Source organism: Ornithorhynchus anatinus, chromosome 5 (genome assembly GCF_004115215.2).
Source record: "Ornithorhynchus anatinus isolate Pmale09 chromosome 5, mOrnAna1.pri.v4, whole genome shotgun sequence".
Classification (NCBI taxonomy): domain Eukaryota; kingdom Metazoa; phylum Chordata; class Mammalia; order Monotremata; family Ornithorhynchidae; genus Ornithorhynchus; species Ornithorhynchus anatinus.
Window position 1 is genome coordinate 63,594,592 of NC_041732.1, and position 14,104 is coordinate 63,608,695.

Here is a 14,104-nt window from a genome sequence, read left to right on the forward strand (position 1 = left end):
GAGGGGAGGAGGAAGAGGGCAGGAGGAGGGGGGGAGGAGGAGGGGAGGGGGAGGAGGAGGAGGAGGAAAAGGCGGTGGTTGGGATGGAGGGGGAAGGGGAGGATCCCGGGTCTAGGGGCGGGGCCTGGGCCCGGGCCTGCGGGAGCCCGGAAGGCGGGGGGGATCGTGGCGGTTGGGGGTGATTTGGGGGTGAGTTTGGGGTGATCTCGGGGTCCGGGCCCGATGGAGGAGGCGCAGCGGGAGGTTCTGCGGCGGGCCCGGGTGCGCCTGGTGCGGGAGCTGCAGGTGAGGCCGCTGTGGGAGCCGCTCCTCAGCCGCGCCCTCTTCACCCAAGACATGATCGACGACATCCAGGTGACGCCCACAACGCACACACACCCCTACTGCCCCCTCCCTTCCCTTCTCCTCCCTCCTCCCCCTCCCCTCCCTCCTCCCCCTTCTACCCTCCTTTTCCTCCCCTCCTCTTCCTCCTTCTCCCCTTCTCTTCCTCCTCTTCCCCCCTTCCTCCTCCTCTTCTCCTCCTCCCCATCTCCTCCTCCCTCCCTTCTTCTCCCCCTTCCTCCTCGTCCTCCCCCTTCCTCCTTCTACTCCCCTACTCCTTTTCCTCCTCCTCCCCCTTCCTCCTCCTCTTCTCCTCCCCTCCACCCCTCCCTCCTCCTCCTTCTCCCCTCCTCTTCTTCCTCCTCTTCCTCCTCCTCTCGTCCTCCTCCCCCCTCCTCTTCCTCCTCCCCCTCTCCTCCTCTTCCTCCTCCTCCCTCTTCCTCCACTTCCTCCTCCCCTATCCTCCTCCCCCATCCTCCTCCTCCCTCCCCCTCCTCCCCCATTCCCCCTCCTCCCCATCTCCTTCCCCATCTCCTCCCCCATCTCCTCGCCTCTTCCTCCTCCCTTCTTCCTCTCTCCCTCCTCCTCCTCCCTTCTTCCTCCTTCCCTTCCTCCCCCTTCCTCCCCCCTCTTCTTCCTCCTCCTCCCCCCTCCTCTTCCTTCTCCCCCTCCTTCTCCTCTTCCCCTCCACCCCCTCCTCCTCCTCTCCCTTCCTCCTCCTCCCTCTTCCTCCTCCCCTCCTTCCCCCTCCTCCTCCTTCCCCCCCTCTGCCTCCCCCTGAAGACTGTAAGCTCCTTAGGGTCAGGCAACATATCTGCCAACTCGCTTACATTGTACTCTTCCAACGCTTAGTACAGTGCTCTGCACATAGTAAGCACTCAGTAGATATGATTGATATGTACATAAGTGCTGCGAAACTGAGCATGGGATGACTGTCACATTGCTTTATAGATGATACAGAAGGGAGGGCGAATAGGAGAAATAAGGGCCAAGTTAAGGAAGGCAGTTGTAGGAAATGCGATTTTAGTCGGGCTTTGTAGGTGGAGAGAGCAGTGTTCTGTTGGGTATAAAGGGGGAGGGAATTCCAAAACACTTATGTACCTATCTTTAAATTATATATTATAAAATATTCATATCAATGCCTGTCTTCCCCCTCTAGACTGTGAGCTCATTATGGATAGGAAGCGTGTCTTCTAATTCTCTTGTATTGTACTCTCCCAACTGCTTAGTACAGTGCTCCGCACATAGTAAGTGCTCAATAAATTCCATCGATTGATTACTTGAGGACATTGGCAAATGGTCCGTGGTGAGAAAGATGAGATCAAGGTAAAGCTAGTAAGGTGAGGTTAGAGGAGCATAGCGTGCGGGCTGGGTTGTAGCAGGAGGTCAGTAGCGTAAGGTAAGATGGGGAGGCTAGTTAAGTGCTTTAAAGCCGATGGTAAGGAGTTTCTGTTTGTCGTGGAGGTGGATGGGGAACCATTGGAGGTTCTTGGTGATGGACTGAATGACTTTTGATCGTGACTGTGTCCAAACCAATTTGCTTGTATTTACTCCGGCGCTAGTAAATGGTTAGCAAATTCCATTATTATTATTATATGAAAAATGGTCTGGACAGCAGAGTGAAGTATGGACTGGACGCAGGAGAGAGAGGAGGAAGGGAGGCCTGTGAAGAGAGTGAAGCAGTAGTCAAGGTGGGCTAGGATAAGGGCTTGGATCGGTGAAACTGATGGGATTTGGGGGCAGATTGAATTAGAATTGGAGAGGTGAATCAAGGGTGATGCCAAGACTACAGGCTTGTGAGATAGGGTGGATTGTGGGGTTGTCTCTGGTGATGGGAAAGTTGTGGGAGGACAGAGTTTGAGTGGGAAGATGAGAAGTTCTGCTTGGACATATTAAATGTCAAGTGCCTGTGGTCTTCCGGATAGAGCTTGGGCCTGGGACTCAGAAGGACCAGGCTTCTAATCCCGGCTCCGTCGTTATCTGCTGGGTGACCTTGGGCAAGACATTTCTCTGTGCCTCAGTTACCTCATCTGTAAAGTGGGGATTAAAACTATGAGCCCCAGGTGGGACAAGGACATTGTCCAACCTGATCAGCTTGTATCTACCCCAGTGCTTAGAACAGTGCCTGGCACACAGTAAGTGCTTAACAAATACCATTTTTTAAAAATAAGGTGTCAGTGGGACATCCAAGATGAGATGTCCTGAAGACAGGAGGAAATACGAAACCGCCGAGGAGAGAAGTCTGGCCTGGAGAAGTCGATTTGGAAATTATCTGCATAGAGATTGTAGTTGAAGCCGTGGAAGCGAATGAGTTCTCCGAGGGAGAGCTTGCCTGCTGTATGACCTTGGGCAAGTCACTTAACTCCTCTGGGCTTCAGTTTCCTCACCTGCAAAATATGCAAAATATTCATTCTCCCTCCCCCTTAGACTATGAACTCCATGTGGTAGATGGACTGTGTCCAACCCGATTACCTTCTATCTACCCCAGCACTTCTTACAGAGCTTGGCATATAGTAAGTGCTTAATAAATGTTACCTTAGCCCACAGCTGCTCCCTTCATCATCTCCTCCCCATGGCTCCTGTCCTGAGTGGCACAGTTCTTTCTGTACTGGAACTGCTGCACAGATACCTTTCATCCTAATGGTGCCTCTAGACTGTAAACTCCTTGTGGGCAGGAGTATTGTATTGTACTTTTCCAATTGTGTAGTGCAGTGCTCTGTACACATGCCTCCAAAGCCCGAGTCATTCAGAGCACGTCAGACATCTTGTTGCATGTGCTGTTGCTAAATAAGTGCTTAGTAAAGTGCTCTGCACATCATAAGCGCTCAATAAATACGATGGAATGAATGAATAAATACAGAGAGGGAAAAGTCTGCTCTGTTTTCTTAGAAGTAGGAAAACATATTCCCCTTCTGGGATTCTCACTTTGTGAAGTTGTCTTTTTTTAAAAATGGTATTTGTTAAGTGCTTACTATGTGCCAGGCACCATTCGAAGCGCTGGGGTCGACACAAGCTAATGAGATTGGACACAGTCCTTGTCCCACATGGGGCTCGCCTGTGGTCCAACTAACAGTTAATCCCAACCCCACCCACATCTATGGCAGTAGAAGTTATAAACATGATCGGAAGTTATCATTTCATATTTGAGAGGCATAAATATTTTTCTCCTCAAGCATATATGCGGTTTTGGTTTTCAGACATACTCATTTGTTGTTTGTCCTTATGAATTATATTTAGTTAATAACATCATTATGTAATAGAGTTGAAATTTGAAGGCCTACTGATTGCAATGCCCTGTGCTAAGTGCTCTATTATACTGTCTATTGTCACGAATAATATTGTGTATCGACCATTTCTGGGTATATTTGTACATTCCTTAATTTTTCCAGCTCTTTTATTCTATCTTTGTATATCTTCCTGCTGTTTCCTCCGTCTTCCTCCTACTTGCACAGTTTATAAATACATTTTGCCTTCCCCATTGAATTGTCAGCTGCTTGTGGACAGGGAATAAGTATCTCGGTACTGTTGTATTCTCCCAAGCCTTTAATACAGAGCTTTAGCAGATGTTCACCATTCGGCAGGGGCGATTGACTGATTCAAGAACCACATCACACATCAAAGGGAAGGATTAGGAACCAATTCATGGCATAGTGGTTACAAGTCCAGGCCTGGGAGTCAGAAGGTCATAGGTTCTAATTCTGGCTCTGCCACTTGTCTGATGTGTGACCTTGGACAAGTCACTTTGCTTCTCGGTGTCTCAGTTACCTCATCTGTAAAATGGGGATTGAGACTGTGAGCCCCACAAGGGACAGGGACTGTGTCCAACATTCTTTGCTTGTATCCACCCCAGCGCTTACTACAGTCCTGGCACATAGTAAGTGCTTAACATATACTATTATTGTTATTATTACTATTATTATCATTGTAGCTCAGCCCCTGACTTGCCCAAGGCATTCAGTAAAACTTCAGAGCAGTGAAAAGCAAGTGACTGACAAATTTTTAGTCTTTTGGAAATTGCATCCCACTCTTACTCAATGACTGATCATCCAATCTGTGGATTACCCCGACTCTTTGCTTCTTGTTCTCTCTGTTCCTAATCTAGCAATCATATTTACTGAGTGCTTGCTCTGAGCAGAGGTACAAATACATTAGAGTTAGTAATAAAAATTGTGGCATTTGTTAAGCACTTATTGTGTTCCAGGCACTGTATTAAGCTCTGGGGTAGATAGAAGCAAATTGAATTGGACACACTTCCTATCCCTCATGGGCCTCACAGTCTTAATCCCCATTCTACAGATGGGGTAACTGAGGCACAGAGTAGTGAAGTGACTTGTCCGAGGTCACACAGTAGACAGGATCCCTGCCCTCAAGGAGTTTCCTGCTACCCACGCTTTGGAGTTGCCCCTGCTGTTTAGGACCTGGATCTGAAGATATTGTTGTATTGTATTTTCCCAAGCACTTAGTACAGTGCTCTGCACATAGTAAGTATGACTGAGTGAATGAAATAAATAATCAGGGGAAAGGAGACGAGACCATTCAAATCAGACAATAAAGGGAGTGACTGGTTGCTCGTTGTGTCCACAGCGAGCTGGCACTCGCAGGGACCAGGCCAGGCAGCTGGTCACGGATCTTGAGACTCGAGGAAGACGGGCTCTCTCTGTGTTCATCTCATGCCTCAGAGAAACAGACCAGCACGCGCTGGCAGCTTTGCTGAGTGAAGGATGCCAAGCGCCGCAGGTTACTCCTGTTGATATCCGGCCAGTTGAAATAATCAGACCCGGAGGGCAGGGAGATGTGTGTAAGTATTCAAAGATTCATCCCAAATGTTACTCTCCCCCGCTCCCCTTCCAAAGCACATCTCCTCTAAGAGGCCTTCCCTGACTAAGCCTTCCTTTCCTTTTATCCTACTCCCTTCTGCGTCATCCTGATGCCTTTATTCATCCCCCTCCCAGCCCCATAGGACTTATCTACCTTTCTGTAATTTATTTATATTAATGTCTGTATTCTCCTCTAGATTGTAAGCTCATTGTAATGATGTTGGTATTTGTTAAGCGCTTACTATGTGCAGAGCACTGTTCTAAGCGCTGGGGTAGATACCAGGTCATCAGGTTGTCCCACGTGAGGCTCACAGTCCTCATCCCCACTTTGCAGATGAGGTAACTGAGGCCCAGAGAAGTGAAGTGACTTGCCCACAGTCACACAGCTGACAAGTGGCAGAGCTGGGATACGAACCCATGACCTCTGACTCCCAAGCCCGGGCTCTTTCCGCTGAGCCATGCTGCTTCTAGGCAGGGAATGTGTCTGTTTATTGTTATTTTTTACTCTCCAAGCATTTAGTATAGTGTTGTGCACACAGTGAATGCTCAGTAAATACAACTGAATGAATGAAGTCCCTTTGCTGGTCTATGGAATCAGTATGGCCTAGTGGAAAAAGCAAGAAACTGCGAGGTAGATCCAGGTTCTAGTCCCAGCCCCACCACTGACCCGCTGTGTGAAATGAGCCTATCTGTACATCAGATTCCCCTTCTCTAATTTGGTCATAAGAAATCCACCCTCCCTCTTAGGTTGTGAGCCCAAGTAGGGACAGGGAGTAGGCCTGATCCACCACCACAACACAGGACCAGAAGGCATTTAATAAATACCGTAATTAAATTAGATGAAGCATTCGGAGAAAGCATCAGAAATGTGGGCCAGTAGAATTCTAGACTGAATTTTCTGCTAGTCGCTGTCCTGACCAAAGTTGTCAGGATGACTGTTGATCAAGTACTTTGAAATGCTTTATTCTCGGGACCACAGGTTTGTTCTGGGAAATCATGATTTGGCCTCTCAATAAGTCAGTGGTGGCAATGGAATGACATTGCTGGAGCTAATATTGTCAGTATCCAACTCTTTTCACATCAAGTAAAGAGTGCATTTTGGATAGTTTGGCTCAAAAAGGAAATAGATGATGGGTATTATCATTATTATTCTGGTATTTCTGCTAAGCACTGTTCTAAGTACCAGGGTAGATACAAGGTTATCAGTTTGGACGCAGTCCCCATCCCGCTTGGGACTCACAGTCTAAGTAAAGATTCTAGTAGAAAGAGCAGTGGACAGGGAGTTAGGAGTCATGGTTCTGCCACTTGTCTGCTGTATGATCTTGGGTGAGTCACTTAACTTCCCTTTGCCTCAATTTCCTCATCTGTAAAATGAGGTTAAAATACCTGTGTTCTCCTTCCCTCTTAGAGTAAGAATCCCAGGTGAGTTAGCAATTATGTCCATTCTGATTATTTTACATCTACCCCACTGCTTAGCACGTAGTAAGTGCTTTAATAAACATCTTCATCCCCATCATCATTATTGCATTCAGCTCTTTGCCTCTTGGCCCAGTAGACCTCTAACTTCTTACCCCTTTTTGGGTATTATATGAAGAGCTGATAACTCCCACCCAGTACTCACCACCGTTATTGGCTCTGTTTTTGTCCTTCATCTCATATTTTGGGAAAAGTCATTTCTTCAGATTGGATTTAACTTCCTGTGTTACAGGTGTGAAGCCATTTGTCCCAGTGCCCAGCACCACCAAGAGAGAGCAAGAAGCAACCCGTCCTGGTGAAAAGCAGGGTATGGCGATAAAGGTGTGGGAGGGGCTTCGATCTTCATTTCTTACCTCCGCTTGATGCCTTCTATCAGGGAAATTCATTTTTCCAGTTCTCCTCTTGGTCTCCTGACCTATTCTCTCTTTGGAAATGCTGAGGACAGCTTTTTTTTTTTTTTTTAACCAATGCCTTAACGCCCCTAGTCCTGGAGAATGGGATTCCGACCCTGGCATACTCTAGGAAGAAAACATTCTTGTTTTACCAAGGACCTCTTAGAGATCATCTGCTTTTCCACTGCCATTTTACAGTCTCTGCTCCCTCTCCCCTCCCCACCCCATCCTCTGCTCCTCCCCCTCCCCCTTCCCCTCCTTTCAGCACTGTGCTCATTTGTCTATATTATTTCTTACCCTATTTTGTTAATGAGGTGTACATCCCCTTGATTCTATTTATCGTGATGATGTTGTTTTTGTTTCGTTCTGTTTTGCTCTGCCATCAGTCTTTCCCGATTAGACTGTGAGCCCGTCATTGGGCAGGGATTGTCTCTATTTGTTGCCAAATTGTACATTCCAAGCTCTTAATACAGTGCTCTGCATATAGTAAGTGCTCAATAAATACTATTGAATGAATGAATGAATGAACTGTACCTGTCTTTACCTGTCTTAATCTGCCAGTTTTGTTTGATCAAAGTGGGTTGCTATTTTCCTCCTTCTCCCAGCAGATTTGGTGAAATTTCCCCAAGACAAATCCAGGAGAAGCTCCGATCTGGTGGGTCTTCATTTTGGTTTGTGTACACTGGCTTTGCTGTGTTGATAGTTATTTTCTTTGAGATTATTTGAGGGGAAAATGGGGATTAAGACTATGAGCGCTGTGTGGGACGGGGACTCTGTCCAACCTGATTTGCTTGTATCCACCCAAGCACTTAGTACAGTACCTGGCACATAGTAAGTGCTTAACAAATACCACAGTTATTATTATTATCATTGCTTAACAAATACCATCATCATTATGCACACACATATATATGTACACATATTTACATATATATGTAAATTGATATGAGTTTGAGTCTCTGCTGACTCCTCCAGGTTTACTCTCTGAAATCGGAACCGTGTGGTCACTGCCTCATCATCAACAATGTGGATTTCAGTCTCGGGTCAGGACTCTCCACTCGAACCGGCTCTGATGTTGACTGCGAAAAGATGAAGAGACGCTTCCGCTTGCTGCATTTTGAAGTTGCGGTGGAACGGAATCTGACTGCCGAGGTAAAGTCCTTCTGAAGCTATCTCTCACTGCCACTGGGCCGTGTTGGGAAAGAGGGAGTGGGGATAACGGGGGAGAGGGAAAGGCTGAGTGTGTCAGATATTCACATACTCGTTTAACTGAAGCAGCTTTGAACCAAAATGTGAACCCTGTAACTATTGGATCAGACAGTTCTGCCAACTGATGCCAGCCTGCAGGCTCATGGTTTGTACTCATCAATCAATCTTTGGTATTTATTGAGCGCTTACTGTGTGCAAAGCACTGAACCAACTGCTTGGGAGAGTTCAGTACAATGAATTCATTCAGTCTTATTTACTGAGTACTTACTGAAGTTGGTAGCATGTTCCCTGCCCACAAAGGAGCTTACAAGCCAAACCTTAAAGGAAACCAGACTGATGATAAGAAAGAATTTGAACTGAAATGGAAAGAATGATCCACAGGGTCCATTATTGTATGCCTTCAGGCTAGTTCCGTACACTGCTATTAATGCAATTATAGTGATAGTTTTGGGCTGAACTGTGAATATTGTATGTGCTGTTTTGGCCTTCCATGTGCAGGACTTCTATAAAGCATACCGTATTCTTCCTATAGACTCTTCTGAGTGACAGAGCTGGAGAAAGGAAGATGAATTCAGTTCTTTGGCCCCACCGGGCTCTTTCTGAAACATGATGGATGAGCCTGAAATCCTTTTAGTTTGAAAGCCTTGTTTGTGCTTGGGTTCCCCTGGACCGAGACTTGGGGTTTTTTGACGGCTTTCACCTGAGCCACGACTGAAATTGAGACCGACTCGTTAAGGATACTTTTAGAGTCCCTGACTCTATTTTATACTTTTTATGTTGCTAGTTTACACTGAGGTTTACACTCTGTTTACACTAGTGTAAACATAGGTTTACATAAACTGAGGTTTACACTATCTAGTTAAAGCAGTATGGTGAAGGAGGGATAATTCTGTCAGCCTCTTAGGTCTTTTTATTTTTTCATTACGAGGGAATCAGCCCCAGTATCTGTTGGACTTATTTTTTCTTCTCCTCTTTGATCTTGTTACCCAGTGGCTAGATCCCTGGTTTGAATTCCTGTAGCTTGGTTGCTCTTCAGTCAGTCGATCAAGCAATCAGTCTCTTGCTCTTGCTGCAGAAGCTTCTGTTCCATAATATCAGAGGCTGGGGGAAGGGGGGGAAGCAGTGGAAATAAAACAAATGTCGGACTTGGATTTTAGCGCTGCTCTTCTCGCCCGTAGGAAATGGTCAAGGCATTGAACAAATTAGCAAAGAAGGACCACAGCGCACTGGATTGTTGTGTGGTAGTCATTCTCTCACATGGATATCAGGTACCGGGCTAGGTTGCACCTTCTTCTCTGCAGTATGGGTGTTGAACCTCACATGTTACAAATAATGAACGATACAGGTATTTATATGATGTTCTGTGGCTGCAGATATGCCTGAAAAGACCCACAAGTGAGCCACAGTGCCTTCCCTGGTTACTCACACCTAAACATTGTACTTTGTTGTGTAGATACTATAAAATTTCACTAGTGATGGAGGCCAAGAAAGAGAAGTGGGAGGAGAAGCGGGAGGAGTAGCAGAAAGTAGTTAATTCAGGGAATATGGCCTCCTTCCATACAAATACCATGAGATAGGTAGAAATTTGTGTGTATGATGTGTGTGTGTTATGATATACATGTGTGGGTGTATATATATACTTAGGCTGTCTAGTCATTTCTGACCCATAGCGACTCCATGGACACTTCTCTCCCTGAATGCCGTACCTCCATATGCAGTCGTTCTGGTAGTGCACCTTTAGAGTTTTCTCCGTAAAAATATGGAAGCGGTTTACCATCGTCTCCTTCCGCTCATTAAACTTGAGTCTCTGCCTTCGATTCTCTCCCATGCCGCTGCTCCCCAGCACAGGAGAGTTTTGACTTCTAGCAGATTGCCTTCCGCTCTCTAGCCACTGCCCAAGCTCAAGTCTTTGGACTCCCAGGCCCGTGCTCTGTCCGCTAGGCCTTGCTGCTTTTGAATCAATGGCATTTAAGTCCTTCCTGTTTATAGTATTCTACAAGCCCTTTCCTATCTTGAATTTGCTGTCATCGGGTTCCATCTGTTCCCTGCATCCACTTGATGTGTTAATCTGTAGTGGGGTGTTGTTAACCTAGAAATACCATATGGAGTCGTGAGGGATCAATGCAGAACTGCTGATAGGCATAGCTCTCACCCTGGATTTTATTTCAAAAGAAGGAACCAGAATACAATTAAATCTTCTTTCTTCTTGGCTTGAGAGATATTGCAAGTCATGGGAAAAGTCCTCTAATGAATACTTTAACTTTTTTTATCTGTTCCATCCCTGTCCTGCAGATAGAGATATTGAGACCGGGAAAGGGTAGCTGAGTTACTCAAGGTGTCAGGACAAGTCATAGTCATGGCAAATTTAGGAAGAGTCCTACCTCTCAATATGCTTCCTAGCCCCAGCTACCTTCAACATTCCTACCACCCCAAAGTCCCCCCTCCAAAAAAGAAATGGGGAGCTGCTGCCTAAGTAGAGTTGTGGTACCAGAGTCCTGCCCCCTTTAATATTGAGAGCCGGGGTTCTCGGTCTTCCAGGCCAGCCACATTCAATTTCCCGGAGGAATCCACGGAACGGATGGAGAGTCGATTTCTGTGGAAACAATCGTGAACTACTTCAATGGATCCCGGTGCCCCAGTTTGGGAGGAAAGCCCAAGCTCTTCTTTATCCAGGCTTGTGGTGGAGGTACGTGTCCGTATCCCCTCGCGACTGCTCTTTGTTTTCACCTGAAAGTGACCTAAGTTGTCAGATTTGAAACCTCCAGCCCTTTGGTTTCCATTTGTAGGAGGAGCGATGGAAACATCCCTAAACTAGAGCCAGTTGGGTCCTTTCAGGTTTGTGTGGGAATCTGGGCTTCCCAGTAGCTTTATGCTTGTGTGCTTGGCTGCCTCTCAGCTGTCCAGCATGAGTCTTCCCTGGCCTGTTCTGAGATTGTCCATTCTGGTAGACCAGACTTTGATTTCACTCTGGTGAATTGCCCGTGGGGGTTGGAAGGTGTGAGAAATAGGGCGGAGCAGTCCAGTGATCGTACTTCTCTGATTGAAGTGGGGCTTGTCTCTGGACTCTACAGAGAAGAAGGACCCGGGATTTGAGGTGAATTTGGATTCCCCCGAGGATCATCCAACTGGGAGTGACCCTGAGTCGGATGCCGCACCCTTCCAGGCCGCCCCCGAGGACTATGACGAGCCAGACGCAGTGGCCAGTTTACCCACCCCTAGTGACATCTTGGTTTCCTATTCAACCTTCCCAGGTGAGAGAACAGCGAAAGAAGAAGCCGCGTGGTCTAGTGGATAGAGGAGGCCCTGGGAGTCAGAAGGACCTGGATTCTAATTCCGGCTCCGCCACTTATCTGCAGTGTAATCATGGGCATGTCACTTAACTTCTTTGGGCCTCAGTTTCCTAATATGCTATATGTGGAGTAAGACTGATGTCTTAACTATTTCTAACCTGATTAGTTTGTATCTACACCAGTGCTCAATACAATCCCTGGCATTTAATAAGCACTTCACAAATACCATGAGAAAAAACAACAACTCATCCCTGTGAATGAGCTCCCCGCCATGCTCAGTATTAGAGAGTTCTCGAGGTGGAAGTTGGTAGGCTTCTATTGATTGGTGGAATGGAAATGAGTATTGAAAGGTTCTTGCTGGGCTGGGGAAGAGGCATTTCTCCTGCTGCTGCTGCTGCTGCTGCTGAAAAAAAATCATCTTTTTTCTCCAAGGCTTCGTTTCCTGGAGGGATACCCAGAGTGGCTCTTGGTACATAGAGACCTTGGATAGCGTCCTGGACCAGTGGGCTCACACTGAAGATTTGCTGACTCTCCTCCTCAGGGTGATGTCTGTCTGTTTCTCATGAGGCCCAGAACTGGGAGGTGGTTCTACATGGAATCAGTCACAGAGGCTGGTTCAACTTCTGGTCCAGGCTGAAGTGGTCCTGGGGAGATTCTGGATTGGGCCTTCCCCATCGCTAAGGCCTTGGCCAGACAATCCTTGGCCTAATGCTAGAGAAACAGCTTGGCCTACTGGACAGAGCATGGGTCTGGGAGTCAGAAGGATCTGGTTCTGATCCCGGCTCTGCCACTTGTCAACGGTGTGACCTTGGGCAAGTCACTTAACTTCTCTGTGCCTCAGTTACCTCCTCTGTAAAATGGGGATTGAGACTTGGAGCCCTATGTGGATGGGGATTGTGTCCAACCTGATTATCTTGTATCTACCCCAGTGCTTAGTACAGTGCCTGGAACATCGTAAGCACTTAACAAATACCATCATTATTATTTTTATCTTTGTAAAAGGGCTAAATTGATTCTATTTTTGTATGTATTTTCTCCAGGTGTCTAATGGTGTCTCTAGTAAAGGAAAATATAAGCAGATTCCCGGCTGTTTCAATTTCCTCCGTAAACGTCTTTTCTTTAATACCAAATGAGGAGATCCCCGCCTACCCACAGGATCAGGCTTCAGCCACGACCTGGTCACTCTAAGAAACTGGATCCTGGATCATTTCACTTCAGATTGGATCGTCCTGGGACACTGAAGGTGCCATTGGGAAGTCTCACCTCTCCTTTCCCTCCATCAGCAGTCGCAGTCTTTCACAGTAGGGAAAGGATCTGCTGAAGCCAGGGATGTTTTACATTCCCCACTCTACCTCTGAATTGTGGGGTGAGCCTGAAATGGTTTACACTGATAGGAATTTTAGGCCATAGACAGCTCTGCATCTTTCGAATGGAAGCCTTTTCTTTTTAGAGTAAAAAAAAAAACAAACCAAAAAAACCTAAAATGCTCCCCACCCATAATGTGGTGAAAAGTGATTCTTTTTCCTATTGTTCGCTGTTTTTCATGAAAAATAAATTTTTGGTAGAAACTGTGTGCTCTCCTGGCTGGCCAAACTCTCTAATGGTTAGAGCTGCATAAGATCAGCTTGAAAAACTCTTGGCCATTGACTTTAAGGCAGTCAATCAGCTCTCCCACTTGGCTTATTTTATTAGCTCCTTTCCCACTGCACCCCAGCTTGTACACTTCACTCCTAACTACTTTGCCTAGTTTTTGTTTCTCCCCTTGGACCTATTGCTCACACTCTCCCTTCTACCTGGAATGCCCTCAAATCACGTCTCCAGGAAGGCTCATCTCTTTACCCTGTTTTCTCTACTGATACTTAAACACTTCCACCTCACCTAGTCAATCAGTAGTATTTTTTGAGTACTTACCGTGCACAGAGCACTGTACTAAGCACAAAGTAAGCATTCAATAAATGCTTGATAGTTGTTCAAGAGACATCTCCAGGGAGTAATAATAATAGCAAAAAAAAAAAAAGTGGAATTTGAATAGTCCTTAAAGTGGCAATTCTCACCAATATCTCACCTCAGTCCTGGAATATTCTCTTTCTCCACTAACCCCGACAAAGCTTACAGCCATTTTGATGCTAACCTTTTATCTTCTTTTTTTAAAAATTAATGATGGGAGGGGTCAGAGATAGATTTGGAAAGGGAATCAGGCATGAAAGGATAGTATAGTGGAAGGTGGGGGGTAAAACTCAGCTGGGAGCCACCTAGCATAACATGTATGTTAATAATGATGGTGTTTGTTAAAAGTGCTTACTATGTGCCAAGCACTGTTCTAAGTGCTGGGGTAGATAGAGTAATCAGGTTGTCCCATGTGGGCTCACAGTCTTAATCCCCATTTTACAGATGAGATGACTGAGGCACAGAGAAGTTAAATGACTTGCCCAAAGACATAAAGCTGATAAGTGGCGGAGCTGGGATTAGAACCCACGACCTCTTACTCCCAAGCCCGTTCTCTTTCCACTAAGCCACGCTGTTCTGCAGGAGACCCCTCCCTCCACCCCGCCCCTCACATCTGAGCCACAAATAGCTCAAAAACCACAATTTAACTACC

General features: G+C 46.4%; 1 protein-coding gene across 2 annotated transcripts; it reads left to right on the forward strand.

Moving 5' to 3' along the window:
* Window positions 1-200: 200 nt before the first annotated feature.
* CASP9 (caspase 9) lies at window positions 201-13,076 on the forward strand. Of its 2 annotated transcripts, none has more exons than XM_029066662.2 (10): window positions 201-354; window positions 4,906-5,119; window positions 6,847-6,921; window positions 7,612-7,661; window positions 7,982-8,158; window positions 9,394-9,483; window positions 10,754-10,901; window positions 11,287-11,466; window positions 11,938-12,047; window positions 12,546-13,076. In XM_029066662.2, exons 1-10 carry the CDS (start codon window positions 223-225, stop codon window positions 12,636-12,638), a joined length of 1,269 nt encoding a protein of 422 aa, XP_028922495.1. In that variant the 5' UTR covers window positions 201-222; the 3' UTR covers window positions 12,639-13,076. The 2 variants fall into 2 exon arrangements, with proteins under 2 accessions (XP_028922495.1, XP_028922496.1); XM_029066663.2 differs by having other exon boundaries at window positions 202-354; window positions 7,615-7,661.
* Window positions 13,077-14,104: the final 1,028 nt, after the last annotated feature.

Coding starts and splice junctions, on each gene's coding strand:
- CASP9 (XM_029066662.2), top strand. CDS start 223: ATGGAGGAGGCGCAGCGGGAGGTTCTGCGGCGGGCCCGGGTGCGCCTG. Junction 7,662..7,981: donor CCAGGAGAAGCTCCGATCTG/GTGGGTCTTCAT, acceptor TGACTCCTCCAG/GTTTACTCTCTGAAATCGGA. Junction 10,902..11,286: donor TATCCAGGCTTGTGGTGGAG/GTACGTGTCCGT, acceptor TGGACTCTACAG/AGAAGAAGGACCCGGGATTT.